The sequence below is a fragment of the Falco punctatus genome (assembly GCF_963210335.1).
Source record: "Falco punctatus genome assembly, chromosome: 4".
NCBI lineage: Eukaryota > Metazoa > Chordata > Aves > Falconiformes > Falconidae > Falco > Falco punctatus.
Window position 1 is genome coordinate 68640342 of NC_137583.1, and position 21147 is coordinate 68661488.

Here is a 21147-nt window from a genome sequence, read left to right on the forward strand (position 1 = left end):
TGGAGTACCAGAGCTATGAGGACAGGCTGTGGGAACGGGGCTTGTTCAGCCTAGAGAAGAGATGGTTTCGGAGGGGCTTCATAGTCCATGGATACACCATGCACTGGAGAATACTACCAGAGCTGCAAGGGACATCTCAGGGTGAATGATAATTAGATATAAAAGGGAGAAACAATACAAGGACCCTATTCCCACAGTAAGGGACTATATATATAAAGCTTCCTTCAGTGTCTTTGTGGACAAATCTGTATTTTCTCACTAGAGTAAAATAAGGGTGGGTGTCAGAATTAGGAAAATTTATACTAGGAGAGTGGATGAAGCACAAAAAATTAAGACAAATATACGCTTTAGGTTTTGCTTTTTACACTCTTTTGCTATTCTTGTTTATTTAGGCTTTTACTGAAAATGGTTAATTAATAAAGGAGAACAGTTACTGTATGCTTTACAACTGGTAAAATTTTAATATTTTTGCAAACAAAAGGAAAAAATGAAGTTTAATGCTTTGACTAAAGAACTCTGCAACTCACAACATCTAGAAGTCTTTAAAAACAATGCCCCCATTTATACACATTTAATAATATTTTAAAAAGAATAATACTTTAAAATACAATAATGAAAAAAATGGTGACAATCCTGTGCTGTTTTACATGTGCATTCATCACTGAGTGGTGCAAACATACCGTTTTCATCAAGACTTTAATATAGCTCAAAAAATGCAATGTGCATTGAACATACAAATTAACCAAATGAAAATGTGTATGTATTAACCTAACTATTTCCATTTCAAAATATTGAAAAATGAAGATAAAAAATATTGAAAGCAGCAAGTCAAACAATTGACTGGAATTCATACAGCTAGCGCAACAGCAGAAGAACCTGGTGTGGGTTTTTCTGGGTTGATGCAGAAAAGTATATTTAGCATACTAAATATATGTCTGCAGTGACATATATATATGGCTGCATTCTAAGATTCTACAAAGGGTCCAGGTATCTCCAAAGTTACACAGTTCCTGAATGAGAAGGCTCCTATAGCCAGCTCCCATTTTCTGTATTTTCAACTGCAGCATTTTTTTCCTGAACTGTTCCATTTGCATTTCTTGTTTCTTCTAGAACTACTACTAAACTTGACAGAGTTGTGTGAGGGTCAAGCAGTTTCAGAAGAGGTATGTCCACCCTTCTTTCTTGGAAGACACGGTTCTGAATTGTCATAGCTAACATAGAGTCTATGCCCAATGATGAAAGTGATGTATTCATGGTTAGTTCATCTGCGTTCACTTGGGTAAGGTCACTCACCAGTGAGATGATATAGTCTTCAGATTTGATTAGGGCAGTATCCTGGACTTGGGTTTCCTCAGCAGTTTCAAGCTTGTTCCCAAATTCTTCTGATAGAAGTGTTATGAAGCGACTTTTGAATGAAAAAATCCGAGAAAAAACATGATGCAATAAAGCTTGGAAGTTTAATTTGACAACAGCTTGCTGCGGGTTATTCATAAGTAAGCTCTTCCTGAGATACTCATGAATCTCATGCACTTGCAGAACATTTATGCCCTTGGATCCCAGAATGTTCTGAATATGGTTTTGATTGAGCAGTATGCCAACATTCAAAGCACCCCAGTTAATGGACTGTCCTGAAAGCCCACAGTTTCGCCTGTAGAGGCAGAAGACATCCAAGAAAGAGTTTGCAGCTGCATAGTTGGCCTGGGTGGAATTTCCCAGAAAGGAAGAAACAGAGGAGTAGCACACAAAGTAGTCGAGCTCCTGGCCTCTGGTAGCCCAATGAAGATTTAAGGTCCCTGCTACTTTTGGGCTCAGCACTTCCCTAAAGTCGGCCAAGTTCAGAACTTCAAGATGGCCATCGTGTAAAGCAACAGCACTTTGAAATACACCTTTGATCGGAGCCCCTGCAAAGATGTTTGCAATGGACTGGAAAGCTTTCTCAACATCACTGGTCGAAGTAACATCACACTGCACAAACACTACTTTGCTCCCTTTATACTGCTGCTGCAAAGCCTTCAGCTCTTCTTGCTTCTCATTGCTTGGAACTCTCCTGGAGAGTATCGCAATACAACCTCCTCCACCCTCAGCTATGAATTTCACCGTTTCAAAGCCAAGTCCAGTGAGCCCCCCAACAACTACATAAACAGCACGCTGCTTAAACAGCTTCTTCTGGGGTTCATGCAATGGTATGTCTGAAAGCATGGTGATGTCCCTCTGCCTTCTCAGTACAGCAAGTGGAACAGATTTGCAGGTAAAATAGGACGTCACAGAGTTTATCCTTTCAAAGGTCCCAGTCTGCTGAAAAACAGAACCTGACAGATGTTTAAACTGTTTTATATCCATGGACTGGATCCACGCATGCACAGTCTTTTGCAATTCTTTTAGAGGTGCTTTCTGGAAAATGGTGGCAGGTGTAATTATATGAAAGCTGATATCTTCATGATCAATTTCACTGACATTCCAGACACGTTCAGGCTGTTGGTTGCCGCACACTATCACCACATCTTTAAGAAAGTACATGTGGGCCAGATCCTCCTGAGACAGTCTGTTTACTGGAGGGAGAACAACAAGGGCATTGCATAAGTTTATATACTGGAACTTATCAGGAGTGGGCCTCGCAAGTACTGTTCTCCAACCCATCTCTTCTGCTGCTGCAGAAAGAACATGGCAGAAGACTGATGATGGCTCTGTAGAAATAATACCCACTGTTCTGCCATGTTTCCCTTTGGGTAACCTCTGGCTGAAGATTTCCCATGCGATGATGAAGTATGACAGACAAGGGACATTCTGAAAGAATGGGAACTTCTTTACACTGAAACAAACTGTTCCTGGAATCTGAACTCTGGATGATGCCGCAACTGGATAACATGAAACCACGTGATCTCCCACTTTAACTTTCTTCACATCGGTGCCTATTGCAGTTACTGTGCCGCTGAAATCAAGAGCTAAAAGTCTGTGTTTTTCTACCGCTTGTGAATTCCAGTACAGTGTATTACCAAAGTTACGACTAGAAATACTAATGGGAAAATAATCTTCTGAGTGGAGACATATTTTATCCACTTGAATTTCAACTCTCTGTTTGTCAAGTTGAGTAGTGGTGGTGCTGGCTGGTATTTCAGCAGTGCTGGTGGATAATTCAGCAGACAAGTCTTTTGCTGTGTACGGATCAGAAGTGTACAAAGTGAATGTTTCTGATTTCTGGAGGGATCTCACGGGTTGGCTGTAATCTGCATCTATGAAAGGTGTGCGTCTGATTTCAGCCACATAAATTCTTCCTTGGCTGATGTAAACTTCTGGATAGTTCATACCTTTGTATTTGACAAGAACATCTGCTAGCACCGAGATGTCCAGGGAATTGGAAGAGCTGAGGTCAATCAACTGAAATGTGATTTCTGGAACTTCAACGACACAAGTTCTGGTCATGCCATACAATGCAAACCCACAGTTAACGTGGTCTACGAATCTTTCTGTTGATCTGTAGGTGATGACTCTGATTGAAGAGCGGGACTTTTTCTCTCTTAATGCCACAACAACTTGGCGATAGGCTTCACAACACTTTGCCAATTGGTCTACCACTTTGCTTGGGAAATTTTCATTTAACTTTTGAACTCCCCACAGGAACAGAATTTCATCATAATCCTCAACCTCTGCTCTCATTTTATTCTGTGTGTGGCCTTCCAAGAGGGCTTCCCAGTCTTCATACATAACGTATCTTGAATCAGGATGCAAATATTTTTTTAGCTGCTCAGCTATTCCAAATTTGTCAGCAAACACTAGGACTCTGAGCATAGCCCCCAGATGTCCAATTGTCTGTGGAAGAGAGGCTTCCTTCCACTTGTTTTCAAACATGAACTCATTGTCTCTGTAAGATGTTTGCTTCATGAAAGTGATGGCAACGCGCTTGAGTTCAGCCAAAACAGAGCCACGTTTATCCATAAAGCATCCACAGACCTCTAGGCAGTTCCCAATGGATTTGCTTGTTCTCATGTATATCATCATTTCTTCCTCCAGCGGTCGGAGCACCACCAGGCTGCCTATCCCTGAAGGAAAGCCTGCTCTGGACTGGAATGTCCTTGAGGTCATGACAGCGGTCATCTGCAGAAAACAGTCAAGCAGCACTGGGTGGATACAGTAGTTGTACATCTCTCTGACGGTCTCCTTGTTCACCTTGATGCTTGTAATAGCTTCCTTTAGTTCCTGACAGCAATGCACATCACTGAGCTGCCTGAATACTGAACCATACTGAAAGCCAACCTGAGACAGTGCTTCATAAACCTCCCCTCTGCTAATCACTGACCTGCATCTTTGATAGATGTCTTGAAAGGAGATGGTGCTTTCCTCCACCACAGCTTCAGGCCCCTTTGTAACCTGGCCAGCAGCATAAACTGCGTTGGAGGAAGAGAGTATCTCGAACACTGTCACTGCTTTTTGCGGACTCAGCTTGATACTCAAGACTTGGGGAGTCTGTGTGAGAACACATGGTGCAGTAAAACTGATACTCATCTGGCAAGTACTCAGAGGTGCTTTAGGTCTTGAGCTGCTCATCACAGAGGCCAAACCAAGCTCCGCATAAAAAGCACCAGGGACTAAAGCCACACCATTGTTCTTGTGCTCATATAAGTATGATGTCGTGTCCTCAGACAGCAGGCAGCCAAACTCCGTGTTGTCCCTGTTCATGCCATAAATCAGAGGATGACTGGTGCTGACAGCTGTTTGGTTTACTTGTTGATGGATATCCAGGCGAGCCATGAGTTTTTTGCGATCAAATTGATATCGCGGAATGGCCACTGGAACACTTTGATACCCATTATAAAAGTGCTGCCAGTTGGGATTATATCCCAGTTCAAACAGGTTTCCTACCAGGGTGAAGAGTGTCTGACACTCTGCATCAGTTTGCAAAGAAGAGAAGACTTTCGTGCCTTTTCCTAGAGTTTCCTTTATGCTTCGCTGTAATGCTTGGTGAGGACTTATTTCCACAAACACCATATTTTCTCTGTCTTTAGCTGCAGTCTTGATGGCTTGAGCGAAAGCAACAGGTTCACGAGTATGCTGGGCCCAGAATCTGCCCTGAGCAAAGTCCTTTTCAGAAGCAGCCACTCCTGTCAGCGTTGAAATCACTTCAATTTCCCCCTTCTGTTTTTCTAAAGGCTGTATGGTCGCTTCCAACTCCCCAAGTATTGTATCCATGCTTGGGCTGTGGTACGCAGCTGGGACATTTAAAACATGAAGAAAGATGTTCCTCTGGCTGAAAGCTTGAGCTAAATCTCTCTGGACAGCATCCATGGAGTCTGAATTCCCAGACAAGGTGCAGGAAACTGGGCTGTTGAAAGCTGCAATGCACACCTTTCCCGAGTAGGGATGCAGACGTTCAGCAATCTCTTGAACAGGGATGTTTCCAACCACCAACATTCTGCCAGCAGCAGTCTTTGCCTGCAGCCTGCTCCGGTGATGAATCAGTTTGACTGCATCTGCCAGGGAAAGGTACCCAGCAAAATGCGCAGCAGCAACTTCCCCTACCGAGTGGCCAACAGCAGCGACTGGCTTAATACCCCAGTATTTCAGAAGGGAAGCTAAGGCAACCTGCAGGGTAAAAAGCAAGGGCTGGGAAAGCTCTGGATTCAACAAATCCTTTGGTCTATGACCTCTTGCTGGCAGGAGGCTGATGGGAGCGTGTTTCTGAAAAAGCGCTTCTATTTCCTTACACTTGTCTCTGAACACTGGCTCTGAGCTCAGCAGTGCCTCACTGAACTCCTTCAGCGTTACGCCGTTTCCACAGAACACAAACACCAGCTGTGGTTCCACCTTCGACATGGTGGGTTCAGTGCTCGCTGCCGACATAACCTCTTGCTGCAAGTGTTGGAGAGAATTTGTGACAAATGCTTTTCGGTACCTGTAGCTGGCATGGCTTCTTCTGCAGGCAGACGTATAGGCCAGACTTGGCAGAGTTACAGAGTTCCTTGTGCTCAGCTGGTCAGCTGTATCGGCCATTGTCATCTGAAGGGATTTACTTGATGCTGCTGACAGCAGAACTAATTCAAGGGGTCTCTTAAAGGCAGGAAGAGGCTCTCGCTGTTTAACCTGCCTGACTACAACGTGAGCGTTCGTTCCTCCAAATCCAAAGCAGTTGATGCCAGCTACTCTCCCATACTCACTGGATTCTTCCCAGGGCTCTACAGTTGTGGGAATTGCAAGGTTTAATTTCTCTGTATCGATGCTGCTCATGTCCTTTGAGTAATGCAAGGATGGAACAATCTTTCCATGATGCATCATCAGAAGCACTTTGATTAACGCTGCTGCTCCAGCAGCTGATTCGGTGTGGCCAATATTTCCTTTCACTGAACCAATTTTCAGAATGGAAACTTGTGAAGACCTGTTTTTACAGATGACACTACCTAGGCTTTCAGCTTCAGTAGGATCTCCAGCAGCAGTTCCTGTACCGTGTGCTTCAACGTACTGCACAACTGAGGGATCAACATGAGTTTCATAAATGCTGCGCAGTAACTTCTCTTGCTCTATTTGAGATGGCCTTGTGATAGGAGTCATGGACCTACCATTCTGATTTACTGCACTGATGTTTATAACACCCCAGATTTTGTTGTAGTCTTCCTTTGCCTGTTTCACAAAAAAAGTAAAATTATCTTTAATAATCTCATACTTTCTCCGTATAGGAGAAAAAAAACCAAAACAACAAAACCAAGAACAGACGGTATGATACTAACTTTTAAATGCACGATCCCTTTCCCATGGTAGGGGAAGTGCATACGTGCTTAATGCTTAATAAATGCTTCATGAATCTGAAGCTTGAATTGGAAAATCTTTTCTGGAAAAGTAATTACTAGAGCTAAAGATACAAAATTCAAGTAAGCAACTGGTCTTGGTTTAGGCTGCTTCACAATCAGTCTTACCTTTTGCAGTGGTTTAAGGAAAACAACACCGCAGCCTTCTCCCCTTCCATAGCCATCTGCCTTTTTGGAGAAGGGTTTGCTTATTCCCTCTGGAGAGATCATTTTTGCTTTACTGAGAGATACAAAGGTGCGGGGATCTATTATGCAGTTCACTCCACCGCAGATTGCTGCCTCACAATCTCCTGGAGTAAAACAGAAACATACTCATGTTGAGATGTCCAGGATGATAGATAGAAATAATAGCAATCCTAATTTCATTGCCCAGCATCTCTTCAGCCCCATTACCTGATTTAATTGCTCGCAAGGCATAGTGCAGAGCAAAAAGAAAAGATGAGCACGCAGTGTCAATAGCCAGCGATGGTCCAGTCAGATTAAATGTGAATGAGACCCTGTTAGCAGTAATGCTCATTGCTGTTCCGGTACCATCATAATGATTTATTTCACTCACTGCTCTGCTTGTTACGATTTCATAGTCTCGATTCATAAGACCTGTAAAAATACCAAATACGTGTCATGCTAATCCAAGTGAACAAAAGTGGTGTACAGCTCTAAACCTGATAGCGTGTTTTGGTTTCCTAATAGTAAACTACATGACATCAGTGTTCCTCTGGTGAAACTTCACTTCAGCGCAAGTCAAAGGCAAAACTCTCAGCCATTTTCCCCTGGGCCCAAGATACACAAAAATACCTAACGTTTGAAATTTCTACCTACATAGTAAATGACAAGCCTTTCCTGATGGCTTAGCTCACTGTATGATGCAGTTGAGCTCTGTGTAGCCTGCTGAGACCCCTATATCTCTGAGAGAGGTTGTTTTGGTTTAGCTATGGGAGTATATATTAAGAAGTTACAATGAAGATAGCTGGGATATAAATGTACAAGACATTAGCTTCAATTCCTCAGATGTACCAAGTTAAAGGTCACAGCATAAGCTACATATGATGCTTTTTATTAATCTTTGGTTTGCTCACTCTTATCCAGTAAGACAGACAGAAATAGAGAAGAAGAACAACAGGGCCTGTGAGAGGAGTTGTGTCCTCTGTTCTGAGAACACATGCTTAAAATACAGTGGATGCCCAAGTCCCTGGGCATGTGGAACATGCAGGGTCTCTATTCAGAAAGCAAGGAATACTCGGCTCTGTGGAAGAAAAGCATGTCTCAGACTAAAAGGTAACCTAAAGAGTTTGACCCTATAGTTATGTGACCCTAACCATGCCAGAAAACTCCTCTTAAAAGATACACAGATTACACCAGTAAAAATGTGCTGTTGGTCTAGCTCCTTACCTAAATAGTATAGAACGGAATACAATGGTTCAGTTGGAAGGGACCTACAATGATCACGCAGTCCAACTGCCTGACCAGTGCGGGGCTCACCCAAAGTTAAAGCATGTTAAAATGCCTCTTACACACTGACAGGTGTGGGGCATTGGCCTCCTGCAGCCTGTTCCAGTGTTTGACCACTCTCTGTAAAGAAATGTTTCCTAATGTCAAGTCTGAACCTCCTCTGGCACAGCTTTGGACCATTCCCACGCGTCCTGTCATAGGATACCCAGGAGAAGAGACAGGCACCTCCCTCTCCATCTCCCCTCCTCAGGGAGCTGTGAAGAGCAGAGTTCACCCCTCAGTCTCCTGTTCTCCAAACTAGGCAGACCCAAAGTCCCTAACCACTCTTCACAGAACATGCCTTCCAGCCCTTTCACCAGCTTTGTTGCCCTCCTCTGGATGCCTCCTTTTTAAACTGTGGGGCCCAGAACTGCACGCAACACTCCAGATGAGGCTGCACCAGTGCTAAATACAGTGGGATAATCGCCTTGTTTGACCAGCTGGTTACACTATATTTGATGCACCAGATCCCTTTCTGCTGGGCTGCTGTCCAGCTGCTCCTTTCCCAATTTATACATGTGCTCGGTGTTACTCCGTCCCAGGGGCAGAAGAATCAAGCATTTGTTTTTGTTAAATTTCATGCCACTGAGGACTGCATAATGCTCCAATCTATCTAGATCCCTCTGCAAGGCCTCTTGTACCTTGAGTCAACAGCACTTCACAATTTATTATCATCAGCGAACTTACTAATGGTGCATTCAACTCCTGCGTCCAGATCATTGATAAAAATATTGATTAGCACTGGCCCTAGAATTGAGCCCCGAGGAACACGGCTGGTGACTGGTCACCAGCCAGATGTAGCCCCATTCACTACAACCCTTTGACCCCTTGCTGTTCAGCCAGCTCTTCACCCAGTGCACCGTGTACCTGGTCATCTCACAATTGGACTTGTCCAGAAGGATGCTGTGAGGGAAAGTATCAAAAGCCTTACTAAAATCCAGAAAGATGACATCCACTGCATTCCCTTCACCCACTAGGTGGGTGACCTTATTGCAGAAGGCTAGCAGATTAAACAGAACTTTCCCATCGTGAACCCACATTGTCTGTGCCTGATGATTGCACTTTACATGTCTTTCAACAGCACCCAGTACAATCTTCTCCATAACTTTTCCAGGTACTGAGGTAAGCAGTTGGACAAGTGCACCTTGCCAGCATACTAATATCTACATGAGGATTTCTGCTGGTTTAAAAGGATCTTAGCTTAAGAGTATCATTCCTAGGAAGGGCTGGCTTGGGGAGGCAGTTTAATTGTTTCCTGCTTCAACTTCAGTGCCTAAAGACACTAAGAGGAGCACCTAAAGCAGATATGTGGATTATATCATGAACTTCTAGAGTAGCCTATTAATTCTTAGCAAAAGCAACCAGTAATATCATAGCACAGTAGCCTTAGATCTACAGTGTTAGATATGTATATAAAGTTTATGAAGGAGTGTGCCAACCTTTGTGAGGTTTGAACATACTCTCTTCACCATGAAATTTGCGTCTTACCAACAAAAACACCTGTTTTGGTGCCACTGACAGCTTCTACAGGGACTCCTGCATCCTCCAGGGCTTTGTATGTGCATTCAATCAGTAACTTCTGCTGTGGATCCATGCGTTCAGCTTCCATATTATTAATCCCAAACAGGTGGTTGTCAAATGAATTAAATCTGGAATACACAGACCAGAAAATGGTACAACATTTATACAATATGCATTTACTTCTAGACTCAGAGCACACATTTTCTGCAATGTCATGAAAAGTGAAGCAGAACTGGGGTTTAGCCCACAGTGCTCATTTATGAAATTCAGAAGAAAGTGTTCATGGGTCAAGGATATTTTATGTCCCACCACAAAACATGTTTTTTTATCAGTGATTCTGCATTTCACAGTTATGAGCCCAGTCCTAGAAATTTTTATTCATGTGGTCATTCCACCAGACTCCTTAATTCTCCACTTACCAACAGGACCCCTCAGACTGTGAAATTTTGCAGAATGAGACTCCCTCTGCTGTAGTGTGGTTTTACCCAGCAGGTTTTAAACAAATATTGTCTTCTAAGTTATTTTAAGGAAATATAGACCAATGCTTTACAATTTAAAGCTAGTAAGTAGAGGATCAGCTCAGATGTTTCCGAGAGATACCCATACTTCTCTAATAATAAATAAAAAATACCTTATGTGCATATGTGTGTCTATCTTTGAAAAAATCTTCAAAATAGGTCCATGCTTACAAAAGACCAAGCCCAGGCTTAATCTTGAATCCCAAGATCAGATTGGTATGGCCGCTTATCATTTCTTCATTTCAGTGGAGAATTCAATATCTAACATGGGACTAATCACTGAAGTAATTCTGGGTCCTACGGTTCAAACCTGCTAAGTATTATTCTCAAGAGGCAGTAAGATTTCTTCTGTGAATGTGAACTTCTCACTTGAATAAAGGTCTATAGCCTAAGGATTTAAGATGAATGTGGATTTAAAACAAAAGCTAGCTTATGTTGACCTTACTGTAATTTGCTATTCTTCACATTAATCATAACCCCCATACAGCTGTACCCATGTGTCTGGGATAATTTGACATGAGACATGAGGAGACAAGTGAAGGGATGCACACTGCAGTTTGCTTCTCCAGATTTTCTCTTTACACTGGTATCTTTACCTGATACTTGTACATATATAATCCCTCAGTATTATGGAGCAGGGACTCAAAATAAAGGAAAAGTTTCTCTTTTTTTTAAGACATGACAGTATAAGCCTAGAGAAAAGCAAGGTTATTATGAAATTATTAATAGTCCAGGTTTACAAGCAAGCGTAACACTCAAATTAAGCATAAGATCCCCTTCTTGACTATCTAGCAAAACCAGACTTCCTTATTTTGACTCTAAACTGTCACACCTGCACATGAATTAGAGCTACTTGTCCCTATAAGCACAGGATTAGGACCTGAGGTCCAGAAAGACTGGCTAACTTTCAGGCTGAAACTTGGAGGAGAATTACCAGGCAGTTCTTACAGCTCAGAGTCCATACTCCACCACCTTCCTCTGCAGTATATAGTATTGTAGACAGAATTAATTATTTGACAGGCTAGAGCCCACCCCAGATCTGGTATATACCCCCTCATGCATAATGCATGTGTACTTCTGTATATCCAAAATGCAGGCACCCCCATCACATGGCAGGGGACACCACCACATGGTGAGTATGCAAATACATGCTGGATCATGTAACCAAAGATTGTGTGTGTTCCCAGCCATGTACGTGTGCCTAACACAGCCTGCAACTGCATTTGCTCATCGATGTCACTCACCAGGAATAGCTGCCGTTTGACAACCACACGCTCATCACGTGAGATAAAAGAAAGTCACTTCCTAGCTCTCCCTGTGCCCTGCAGCCTCTGAAGGGCTGGACACATTAGTCTAAGTGCAAAAAGAAACCCCAACCTCCCCCCCAAAAAAGCCACTAAACAGTGGCACAGCAGAGTAACAGACTCACTCATTGAGAAGAGCAGCTCGCGTTGTACATATTTTTCCTGGCTTGTTATCATCTGGATCATACCACTCTTTGGCATTAAATCTCTCAGGGGGGATTTCTACTGTGCAGTTTTTGCCTTCCTCCAGGACTTTCCAGAAACTGTCAATTCCATCACCTGTTGTGGAAAGGTTTTAGAGTAGATTAAATTATGTGCTCCCGCTCCCTGTGCAGATTCAGAAATGCACACTCAGTTACAAGGAACTCAAACATATAGATCTAGGTTGCTCGAGTAGAATGACCGCAGAAAGAAATGACCATTCTTTGGTGAGAGGAAATTCAAAAGCATGACTGATCCCCTCGCTGCTTGCCTAAAAGCAAAGGAACCCATCAAAATCCTTAACCTTCTGCTGTCCCCATTTCCCTACCATGCCACTGCATCTACGGTATACATACATCATGTCCTTAATGGCCACACGGTTATCTCTACAGCACCACTCCTCAGGCATCTCCACTGGCAGCAAAAGGTCATCTCTGGACATCAGCTCTTGCAAGACAGACTGAGCTTACAAATACCAGGAAAATGCCAGAGGCATTATCCTGTGTCTCTAACACTAATGCTGGAAGGGCATCTAAATCAAACACAAAAATATGTGCACGTTCAACGCTGACAGAGCCCAACACCCCACTGCTGGATTGCAAGGGACCCTGCCTTCCTTACTGATTGAGATCTGGAGCTCCAGCTCCAGGCACTGAGGATATGTCTAGGCCCTCTTCTTAGCCCTGACACCAACTGACAGGGTGTCCACACCGTGGCCCACACTCCTCCTCTGCCCAGCTTCCCCTTCGCCCAGCGTACATGGCGGCCTGACGCGCCCTCACTCCGCCGACAGCCCCTTGCAGGTGCTGGCCTGTGGCATGGCCAGGCATCGACCAGGACAGCTCTCAAACTGGCGTGGGGCAGTGCTGGGCTAAGGGCTGTGCCAGCAGTGGGTCACAGTGATTGCAGGGTGGCATTCCCACCTAACCCACGGTTGGCCAGTCCATTGTCACAGGCACAGCCTCAGGCACCAGCCGGACATGGGGTAGTTTGGCAGCTCCCATCCCAAAATGGTTCTTCCGAGGCAAGTTCAGAAGCGCAGTTCTGAGCATGCACAGTGCAGGATAGGACACGTGTTGCCTTACCGCACAGCAACGTAATTAAAAGCAACGTTTCTGAAAAGAGCCCCTTTACTGGCATGTCTGGACCAACAAATGGCTTGCACCAAATTAGTATTTAGTGCTCGGGCAAGAGACTGCTGCCACATATTTACTAGCACTTTACTAGATTCAGAACCATTCGTGTCTGCTCACAATTAGCTACAGGCCACATAGTTATCAGTGCACCGCATACACCTAGCGAACCTTGGACAAAGTGAAGCTGGGTACTGAAATGTGGTGAGGGCAAGAAAGGAGCACAGAAAGGGAGAGACCAGCATGGTCACCTTCAGGGCTCAATGGCTCGCAAGGACAGAACTGTATTCCACTCCCTGGATTACTTTGGGATTTTTGTAATCCATATCTATCTAATGTAAACAGTACTGGCAGTTTGACACTGGCATCCTGGACCTAGAAATTTCTCTCACCGCAGTCTAAACATTTCCACCCATCTAATCTCAGTTAACCATCTAATCTCAGAATACAATCAACCATCACTTTCATAGGGCTTAATTGTAATTTTAAGACTGTAAAGGCCCAAGATGGTAAATATGAGACTACTGTAATATACTCTGCTGTCTTTTATTACGGTAGGCAGCATCTGTTCTTTACTGAAGTCAGTTTCCCATCTTGTACAAGAAGCAGCGTTTAGGTGTGTATTTGTAAGAGGCAGAATCTGACTAGACACAGATGCATTTATCTAGTGCTGCTCTCTTCTGGGACCCTTCAAAATGAATACTCTAATGAAGCAGGAACCTTCTTTCAGGAAGGCCCAACCTACTTATATCACAGGCTCTCGGTCTCTCCTGTCCCTATGGATGCATAGTCCTGCAAGAATGCACAATCATCCAGCTGGTGTACGTGCAGAAAGTTCAAAGCATCCCAGACCCATCTAGGTCATTTGTGTGAGTTCCATGAGTGCAGCTCAATGCCCTGCCCACAGCCAGCACTGCAGGTCTGTCTGTCAGCAGACAAATTTGAACCAGTCTCCACCGCAGAATGACCTTTTAAAGATATCCTACAAGCAGCAAAGCAACAAAATATACAGAAGTAAGGGAGGAACGTGCTGTTTTTCTCCATTTCAACATTAATAAATTACTGTGCTTTTCAGTGTTCACTCAGCAGTCTACTTTGCTTTTACCCAAAACTTACCTCCTGGAAAGTTGCATCCTATTCCCACAATAGCAATTTCATCTGCAGTGTCGATCTCCATCTCCTGGGCTGCACAACACAGGTATAAGCATCAGCCAGCTCAAACAATTATGTGTTTATCATTAAATATATATTAGGTTAAAAAGTGATCTTCCCACAAACACACATACTTGTTCAAAGCTTGATTAATTTTTAACAAGCTATTATTGGTTGTGATGACACTCCCTACAGGTAACCAGGGCTTCATGGTATTTTCCTTATTGTTTCTACTTCTGGAGGAAACCCCCTAACTTCCTCTTCACAGACACTTCCTTCTTACTGTTTAGCCTCTGCTCCTCCTGCCACCAGCCGACCTGCTCTTGTGCCTCTCCCCGGATCAGTCCCACTTCACTTCTTGCGAACAGAAGTGAACTGTGCATTGACCAAGGCACGCTTCCAGCTCTATCCTCTCTATCCTATTCATGAAGCAAACCTCCCAAACAGTGTCTGCAAATCGCCAGTTAAAATCAGACCACCTAAAAGGCAGCAGACGACCAAGTAGCTGAAGGAACAAAAGGTGCGTCTTCCACACCCTGGAAAAGTGCCTGGGAAGAAAAACCTTCAGAGCTCTGCCTCGCCGGATCCCAAGGCTGCCTAGCTCTTGTCTAAATCAGCCTCCTCTGTAGTCAGAGGTTAACCCCCACAGACCACGCTCAAAGCCGTGAACAGCTACAGGGTCTCTCTCTTCCTGACAACGTGGCAGCCCCACCACAGCCATACGAATAACTGGCCTTTCAGCTCACCTGCAGCCCCCCCAGGGAAAGCTTTTTGTTGTGAAGCAACTCAAACTAAAATATAAATTGTTTTCAGCAAAATTAGATGGCAAAGAAAAAAATTGTTTGGGACCAAATTGAATACCTCAGTGTAGAATTTAAAGCTATTTTTTTCCTTAATTCTGGGAAGGGAACATGTGAGATCAAAATCAGTTCAGTTCATTGAATTAGAACTCACTAGGATGCCCACCTCAGAACCCTTTCGGTCCTCCTGGACTTGCTTCAACCCACAAAGAGGAGAAGGTTCCTGGGGAAAGAGATTTTGGGGGATTCTTGGCAGTAGTGATAGGTTTTCATCTTGGTGATATCACAGTAAGTCCCAAAGAGCCTTTCTCTGTTATTGAGTGACAGCAGTAAAGCAGAGGTGAGGCTGTTTTACAGCCCCACACATCACTCATAGTTACCATTTCTTGGAGATTTACTTTGAAATGTGAAATTAAAAATGACTGCTCAGATTCACACTTTGAAAGTTTACTTCTTGGTTCCATTAACTAGAACAGAGAAACTTGAAAGGCCACCTAGCTAAAACAAAGAGATCAGGATCTGGCTTTCTAGGATTAAATTCTATTTTATCAATAATATGCTACAAAAATTGTTTTCTTCTAGTTCTTTCAAAATTGTCTATAATTTCTACATTTTTTATATTTTGAAATTAAATGTCATTGCTAAAGATGCAAAGCCCAACGTAGATACTCGTATCACAAAGGTACTTTTAAGCATTGTTCCTAAGTTAGCACATAAATAGCATAGCATATAAAAATAAGGACCTCCCGATTATAACATAAAATATGTCTTTGGCACCTACAGAGCTATACAGTGAGCTATGCAACTCTTACCTTATATCCTCCCAGCAGGGTGTACTAATAGGCTGAGTCTCAACAAGTTGTTTATATAGGATTCTGTGAGGTTTCTTATCCAAATACGCAACACCAAAATGTGGTTAAAATGTTAACGCCTTTCAAAGGAAAAAAAGCAAATGAGTCATGTCATTCATCAGTGGCCCCGACTAAAGTTCAAAGCTGCCTCCCTGAAGTAGTAAATTCTTGATGAAATCAGGTTTTACACCAGGACCAAAGTAAAATCTCTATCTTATCTATTTTCTTCCGGTTAGCAAACAAATAATTGGCGATATTCTTGTGAGGAAATAGACCACACAAATTTTAGATCTTAAGAATATGATTTTAAAAACTGTCTTTAAAGTAACAACTCAATGTCATTTGCTTTTAATATCAACAAAGCTGAACTAGGATATAAAGCCCCATGTATTTGTTGTCGGCACCATCTGTGAAAACTAAGCACAAACTACCTATAAACTTAAACCCAGAGTTTCATGTGATTCCACAGCTTCATTCTTCTATTGAGCAGGAGCATTTAAACATGAGAGCACAAAAAGCCTTGTCAAAAGACAAGTAGTCCCAAAATATTTCTGAGTCCACCAGGCCATTAAAAGCAATATTGAGCTTTCTTTCTAAAAAATCCACAAGTAACCTCTGAAGGGATCAAGCCCAGTAGTCTCTGCTAGATGCCTTTTTAACTCTACCTCATCTGATTTCACCCCAACCGCCCAAACTCATCTTTCTCCTCTTCTGACATTATAATGGAAACACCATGTTGGATGAGCCAGGAGAGTTCATATATGGTTAACGTTCTCCCTCATTGTGGGACACACCGCTTTCCAAAGAGACAGCACAAATCCACTGTGCTGAGAAGAAACAGTTTATTCTGCTACAGAATAGCTTCGTAACCTGCTCTGAAAAGCTCAGATACTGCTCTCCATTTCACAGCTCTAAATCTCAGCTCCTCACTTTTCTGAATTCTGAGGTTATTGGGAGTTACTTAATGAATTCTTTTAACTAAATTAACACACTTCTCTGACATCCTTACTAGGCTGATGCACAAGATGGTTGGTCTGCAGCTGACTTGAGAATCCCTGTATTCCACACGTGTCTAAAAAGCTCCCTTGTCAGTGCTGGTACCATTAACATTCCCCTGGCAGAGCAGAGTGTGGGTTCATCAGATGAACTAGGAACGCCCTGTGGAACCTCCAGTACACAAATTTCACAATTACCATCTGAAAGCAATAAATGCTAAGCTATATTTTGAGGTAATGGTTAGGTATTGGGAAGAATATTGACATGAATCCTGCACAACTGTGGCTATTAGTTTCAATGCAAGTTAAACCAATCTGAACAGCAGTGACCCAAACACAGTGTGAACAATACAAACACTAGTGCAGTACTAAGAAAGGGATGTTAATGTCATTGGTTCAAAACGTGAAACCTGTTTACAGTTATCAGTGCGTTGCCTGGGTGTTGATGACTTGCACTTGTCATCACGGAGTATATTTGTAAATCCAAAGCAATAATTGCTCAATCCTTCTGAGTAATGCCAGTAACAGAAATATGAACTAAGTATGGAAGCACATGTAGCAATATTGGATTGAGTCAACAATTATGGACATAGGCAGCCTATTTATAACCAAATTATAAGAAGTTGGTTTGTCATCCAGTTTATTACACATTTCACCTAAATTTAAAAGCTAAATGTTCAAAATGGAAACAATGAAGACCTGTCATATGGGAACCACTACATTTGCCTTGTTTCCCATGTCATTACTGTGCGCATTTCTGAACCAAACCTTTGGTTTGTTCTATCCAAACCTATGTCTGATAATTCCAAAAGGACAAATGAAATATGTGTGTATTTCCTTAGGTTTTCAAACCAACAATTACATCCTGCCAAGACTCAGATACAGGAAAACAGGTAGGTATTCATTTGCCTAGTCTTCATTATTTCAATCAAGTTTTTCCTGTCTTCTGGTGGGAAAACAGGCATGAGTAAAGTTCCTGTGGGACTGGATTTATTTAATAGACAACACAGAGAAAAAGCAAAAAAGAAAGTCTCTTGGAAGGTTTTTAGTTCCAAGTAGGTATTAGGACAAAAACATTTGTGGGTTCTCTGCTTTCATCACGACACAAGACAGATTACTATGCAAATCACGAGATGTTGTTTCTTCACTGAAGCAGTCCTCTGACCAGCGAGAAGGTGGCAACACAAATATCTCATTCTGCATTACCATGAAAACCTAATAAGAAAAGGCACTGGCTCCTGGGCAAACCATTTTTTAATAAGTCAAATCTCAAGAATTAGCTTCATACATAATGATCATTAATGGATAATTACATGTCATTGAATGAGAGTGCAGTATTTACCTTTTTCATTCTACATCTAGGAAATGTTCCAGTACACTGTTATTATCACTGTCGTTACTGTTGACACCAAGCACAGCAGGGCTCTGCTATGCCAGGAGCTATACTAATCCATAGGGAAAAGAAGGGCCTCACCACAAAGAGTAATGTGTGTGACAACCCCTAGTTCTTTTTGTTAGTTTCCAGTGCTCTGCACTATGGAACTAGGAGGAGCAAAAGGAAGAGAGTTTTCTGATAAAAAACATCTTACAAAGCATATGTTCACCTACCACTGTCAACAGGAAGATAACACAGACTGGATCCAAATAAAGATTTCAAGAGCTACCTCCAGATTTCAGTGAATGTTAGGCATTTCCAAGACTAATTTAATTTTAAAAAAAACAACAACCAAATTTGCTCGCCCAGCAGTCATCTAATCTGGAGGTGAACTGACAAGATTCCTCTATCTTCAAATTAAAAGATGCCTGAACTCTTCTTGTTGCCATCCTGTTCACACCCAAAAGTGCTGAGGGCTGGAAGAGCAAGCAACACATTCTAGGCAAGCCTACGACACACTAGATGCTGTGTCCTCCTATGAACTCAATCTGATTAGGAGACCCAGAGCACACCTATCTCAACCAACATGAGTGGGCCATTTCAAAACACAGCACTGATGACATTCATCTAGCTTTGTTTTGGTTGGCACTGGAGATGGTGACACACATTGTCAGCCATTAGCCAGAGCTAATTCATTGTTCACCATAATGAGGTTCCAAGTCATTTGTCCTATGGTACTCCTCTAGGCACCAGGGAATCACTAGGAAGGTTCTGTACTTTCTACCCTGAATTATTTTGTTATCTTAGTCAGTAACTGTTTCAGGTAAAACCCTTAGTCTTGATTGGGAACCAGGATCAATCATTTCTACCCCCAAAATGAACACCCTAGCTTCTAGGCTGCAGAGCCAAGCTCCTTTGTGCTTGCCCTCTTGACAACCTCTTCGTTCTCCTTACGCAGCCACTCAGCTAAAGGGACTTGTATCCATGCTCTGTCCTTCCTGGGTAGGGGGTCTAACCAGTAAGATGCTGCTGATGCTACTGAAGAAGCTGGCACCTCTTTACCTGGTTGCTGTTCACTTCTTTTGAACTCCAGATACACAGAAGTACCCATGTGCAGCCTGAAGTTAGGTATACAAAACATGAGATGATCATTGTCACCCTGAGATGTCATTTCCTCTACTCTTCTGGTAGGTAGGACTTCTTCCCACTCCTTAATCTCTGCATCTGTTGTTGTGCAGCCTTCAGAGGCTCCTGTTTCCTCATCCTTTAGCTTCTGGATTCACCGCTAAAGGCTGTAAGACTATGTGAGGAACCCGTGTGTTGATAATTGCCTTAAACATTGCTTAGTGCACAAATTCAAGCAGAGCTGGTGCAAAGCTGTTCTGCTCAAATCGGAGAGGAACTAAACTGAGCTGTAGCTGCGCAAAGTCGGCTGCTGTTGCCTAACTGGGCAACCACAAGGTGGTACAGGATAGAGTGGCTTTAGGTCTCGCAAAGGCGAGATCTAGCTAGCGCTCCCAGGAAGAAACTTCTGCGGTAACATAAGGCAACTGCTCACGGGCAAGCAGGGGTTGCCTGGAGCCCTCACCACCACCGACGAGGGCCCCCCTGCGCCCACCGCTCAGGCTGGGACTGCACCCACCATCGCTCCGCACGGGAAGGCGGAGGCGCCCCCTAGAGAGCATGAACCCCAGCTGGGAGCTCGGTGGGACCCCCAGGGCACCAGCGTGAAGGGGAGCAATGGGACGCCGCTGGATCCACGGGTGGTGATACCTCTTTTCTCTCTCTCCCTCTCTTCTCTTTCCCTCTCCTCTCTTTCTTTTTATTGAATCATGACCAGATCTAAGCAACAACGTGTGGCACGGGACTTGCTTATCTGGTTAAAGTAATCACCATTGAGCTGTCATATCTAACTACCTGTCTTGTGCTTTGTGTTAATGAATCATAAAACTGGTTGGCTGGTATCATTTCACTTTATCTCAGTCCAAGGGAATCACAAACTCAGTCACTGGTCCCAAAGGGAGGGAGGTCATCCTAAACGACTCCTTTCAGATTGTGACAACCTATCAGCTAGGTGAGTGTGCACCACCAAAGTCTTACAGTGGTCCTACCCACCAAACAACAGTTTATCCCTCTTTCTGCCTATAGTCTTTCTTACAAACCCACAGTTCTCTTCAGCAAGCAAGGTCAAACTGACACAGGTCCCAGAGGTTTTGATTAACCCTTCCCTTCTCCCAGTAGAATCAGTGGGGGTCTACCAACAGAATTCAGACGGTGCTGGGAGTATTTGGAAATTTCTGCTCTGCTAGGGGAACCAAACAAAAATCATTACAAAAGGAGACCTGCAATATATCATGGTTCTAGAAAAAGAAATCACCCCCTTACTGACTCCAGCCCAGCCTACGATGACTGATAGTCGCCTGTTGGTTCCTGCAGGGCCTCCCTGGCCAAAAGTGCAAAGGCATGCTTATGTTTTTCTGCCCCATACACAAAGAAGCTGTATGCAGATGGAGAGATGATGCTGATCAGGTACAGTTTGGGAGCAATTCCTCCAAAAATTCCCAGCTCACTCAGGATAAAACCCAAAAGAGAAGTGCCTGTCTCCCTCACTGGAGTTTATCAGCAAGTGCTAGCAGTAGTAACTTCTGAGTCCTTCAAAAATGGTATAGACACCATTCATTCTACCCTGTGGAGAGCAACAGGCTGATGACCTTTCCAATTCCCTTCTGATGCTTTGACAGTGTGACAGACATCTCTGCACCTCACAGAAGAAATTCAACACTTTTCAGCAGTGAACCACAATGAAGAAAAACCTCTGTGCTACATTTCCAGAGGAGGCAGCAGAGCAGAAGTGGCCCAGCTCTCCCCCTCATAATCTGAAATTGCAGATATCAATTCCTGCTGCCATGGCAAAGCTAGACAGTAATTTTTCTTTATAACTGGGTAAATGTGACAGTCTGTCAGGGACTGACCCCACCCAGTCACTCACTCTCTAGCCACTGGGATGGGGGAGAG

General features: G+C 43.3%; 1 protein-coding gene across 1 annotated transcript; it reads right to left on the reverse strand.

The window, feature by feature from the left end:
* Window positions 1–438: 438 nt before the first annotated feature.
* On the reverse strand, window positions 439–19765 carry LOC308063275 (mycolipanoate synthase-like). The gene is made up of 7 exons (XM_080385993.1): window positions 15724–19765; window positions 14076–14144; window positions 11751–11904; window positions 9771–9931; window positions 7188–7391; window positions 6903–7084; window positions 439–6609 (listed from the first exon to the last, which is right to left on the reverse strand). The coding sequence occupies exons 2-7, from the start codon at window positions 14134–14136 to the stop codon at window positions 1027–1029; spliced, it is 6345 nt and encodes a 2114-aa protein (XP_080242119.1). The 5' UTR covers window positions 14137–14144; window positions 15724–19765; the 3' UTR covers window positions 439–1026.
* Between the last annotated feature and the right edge of the window lie 1382 nt (window positions 19766–21147).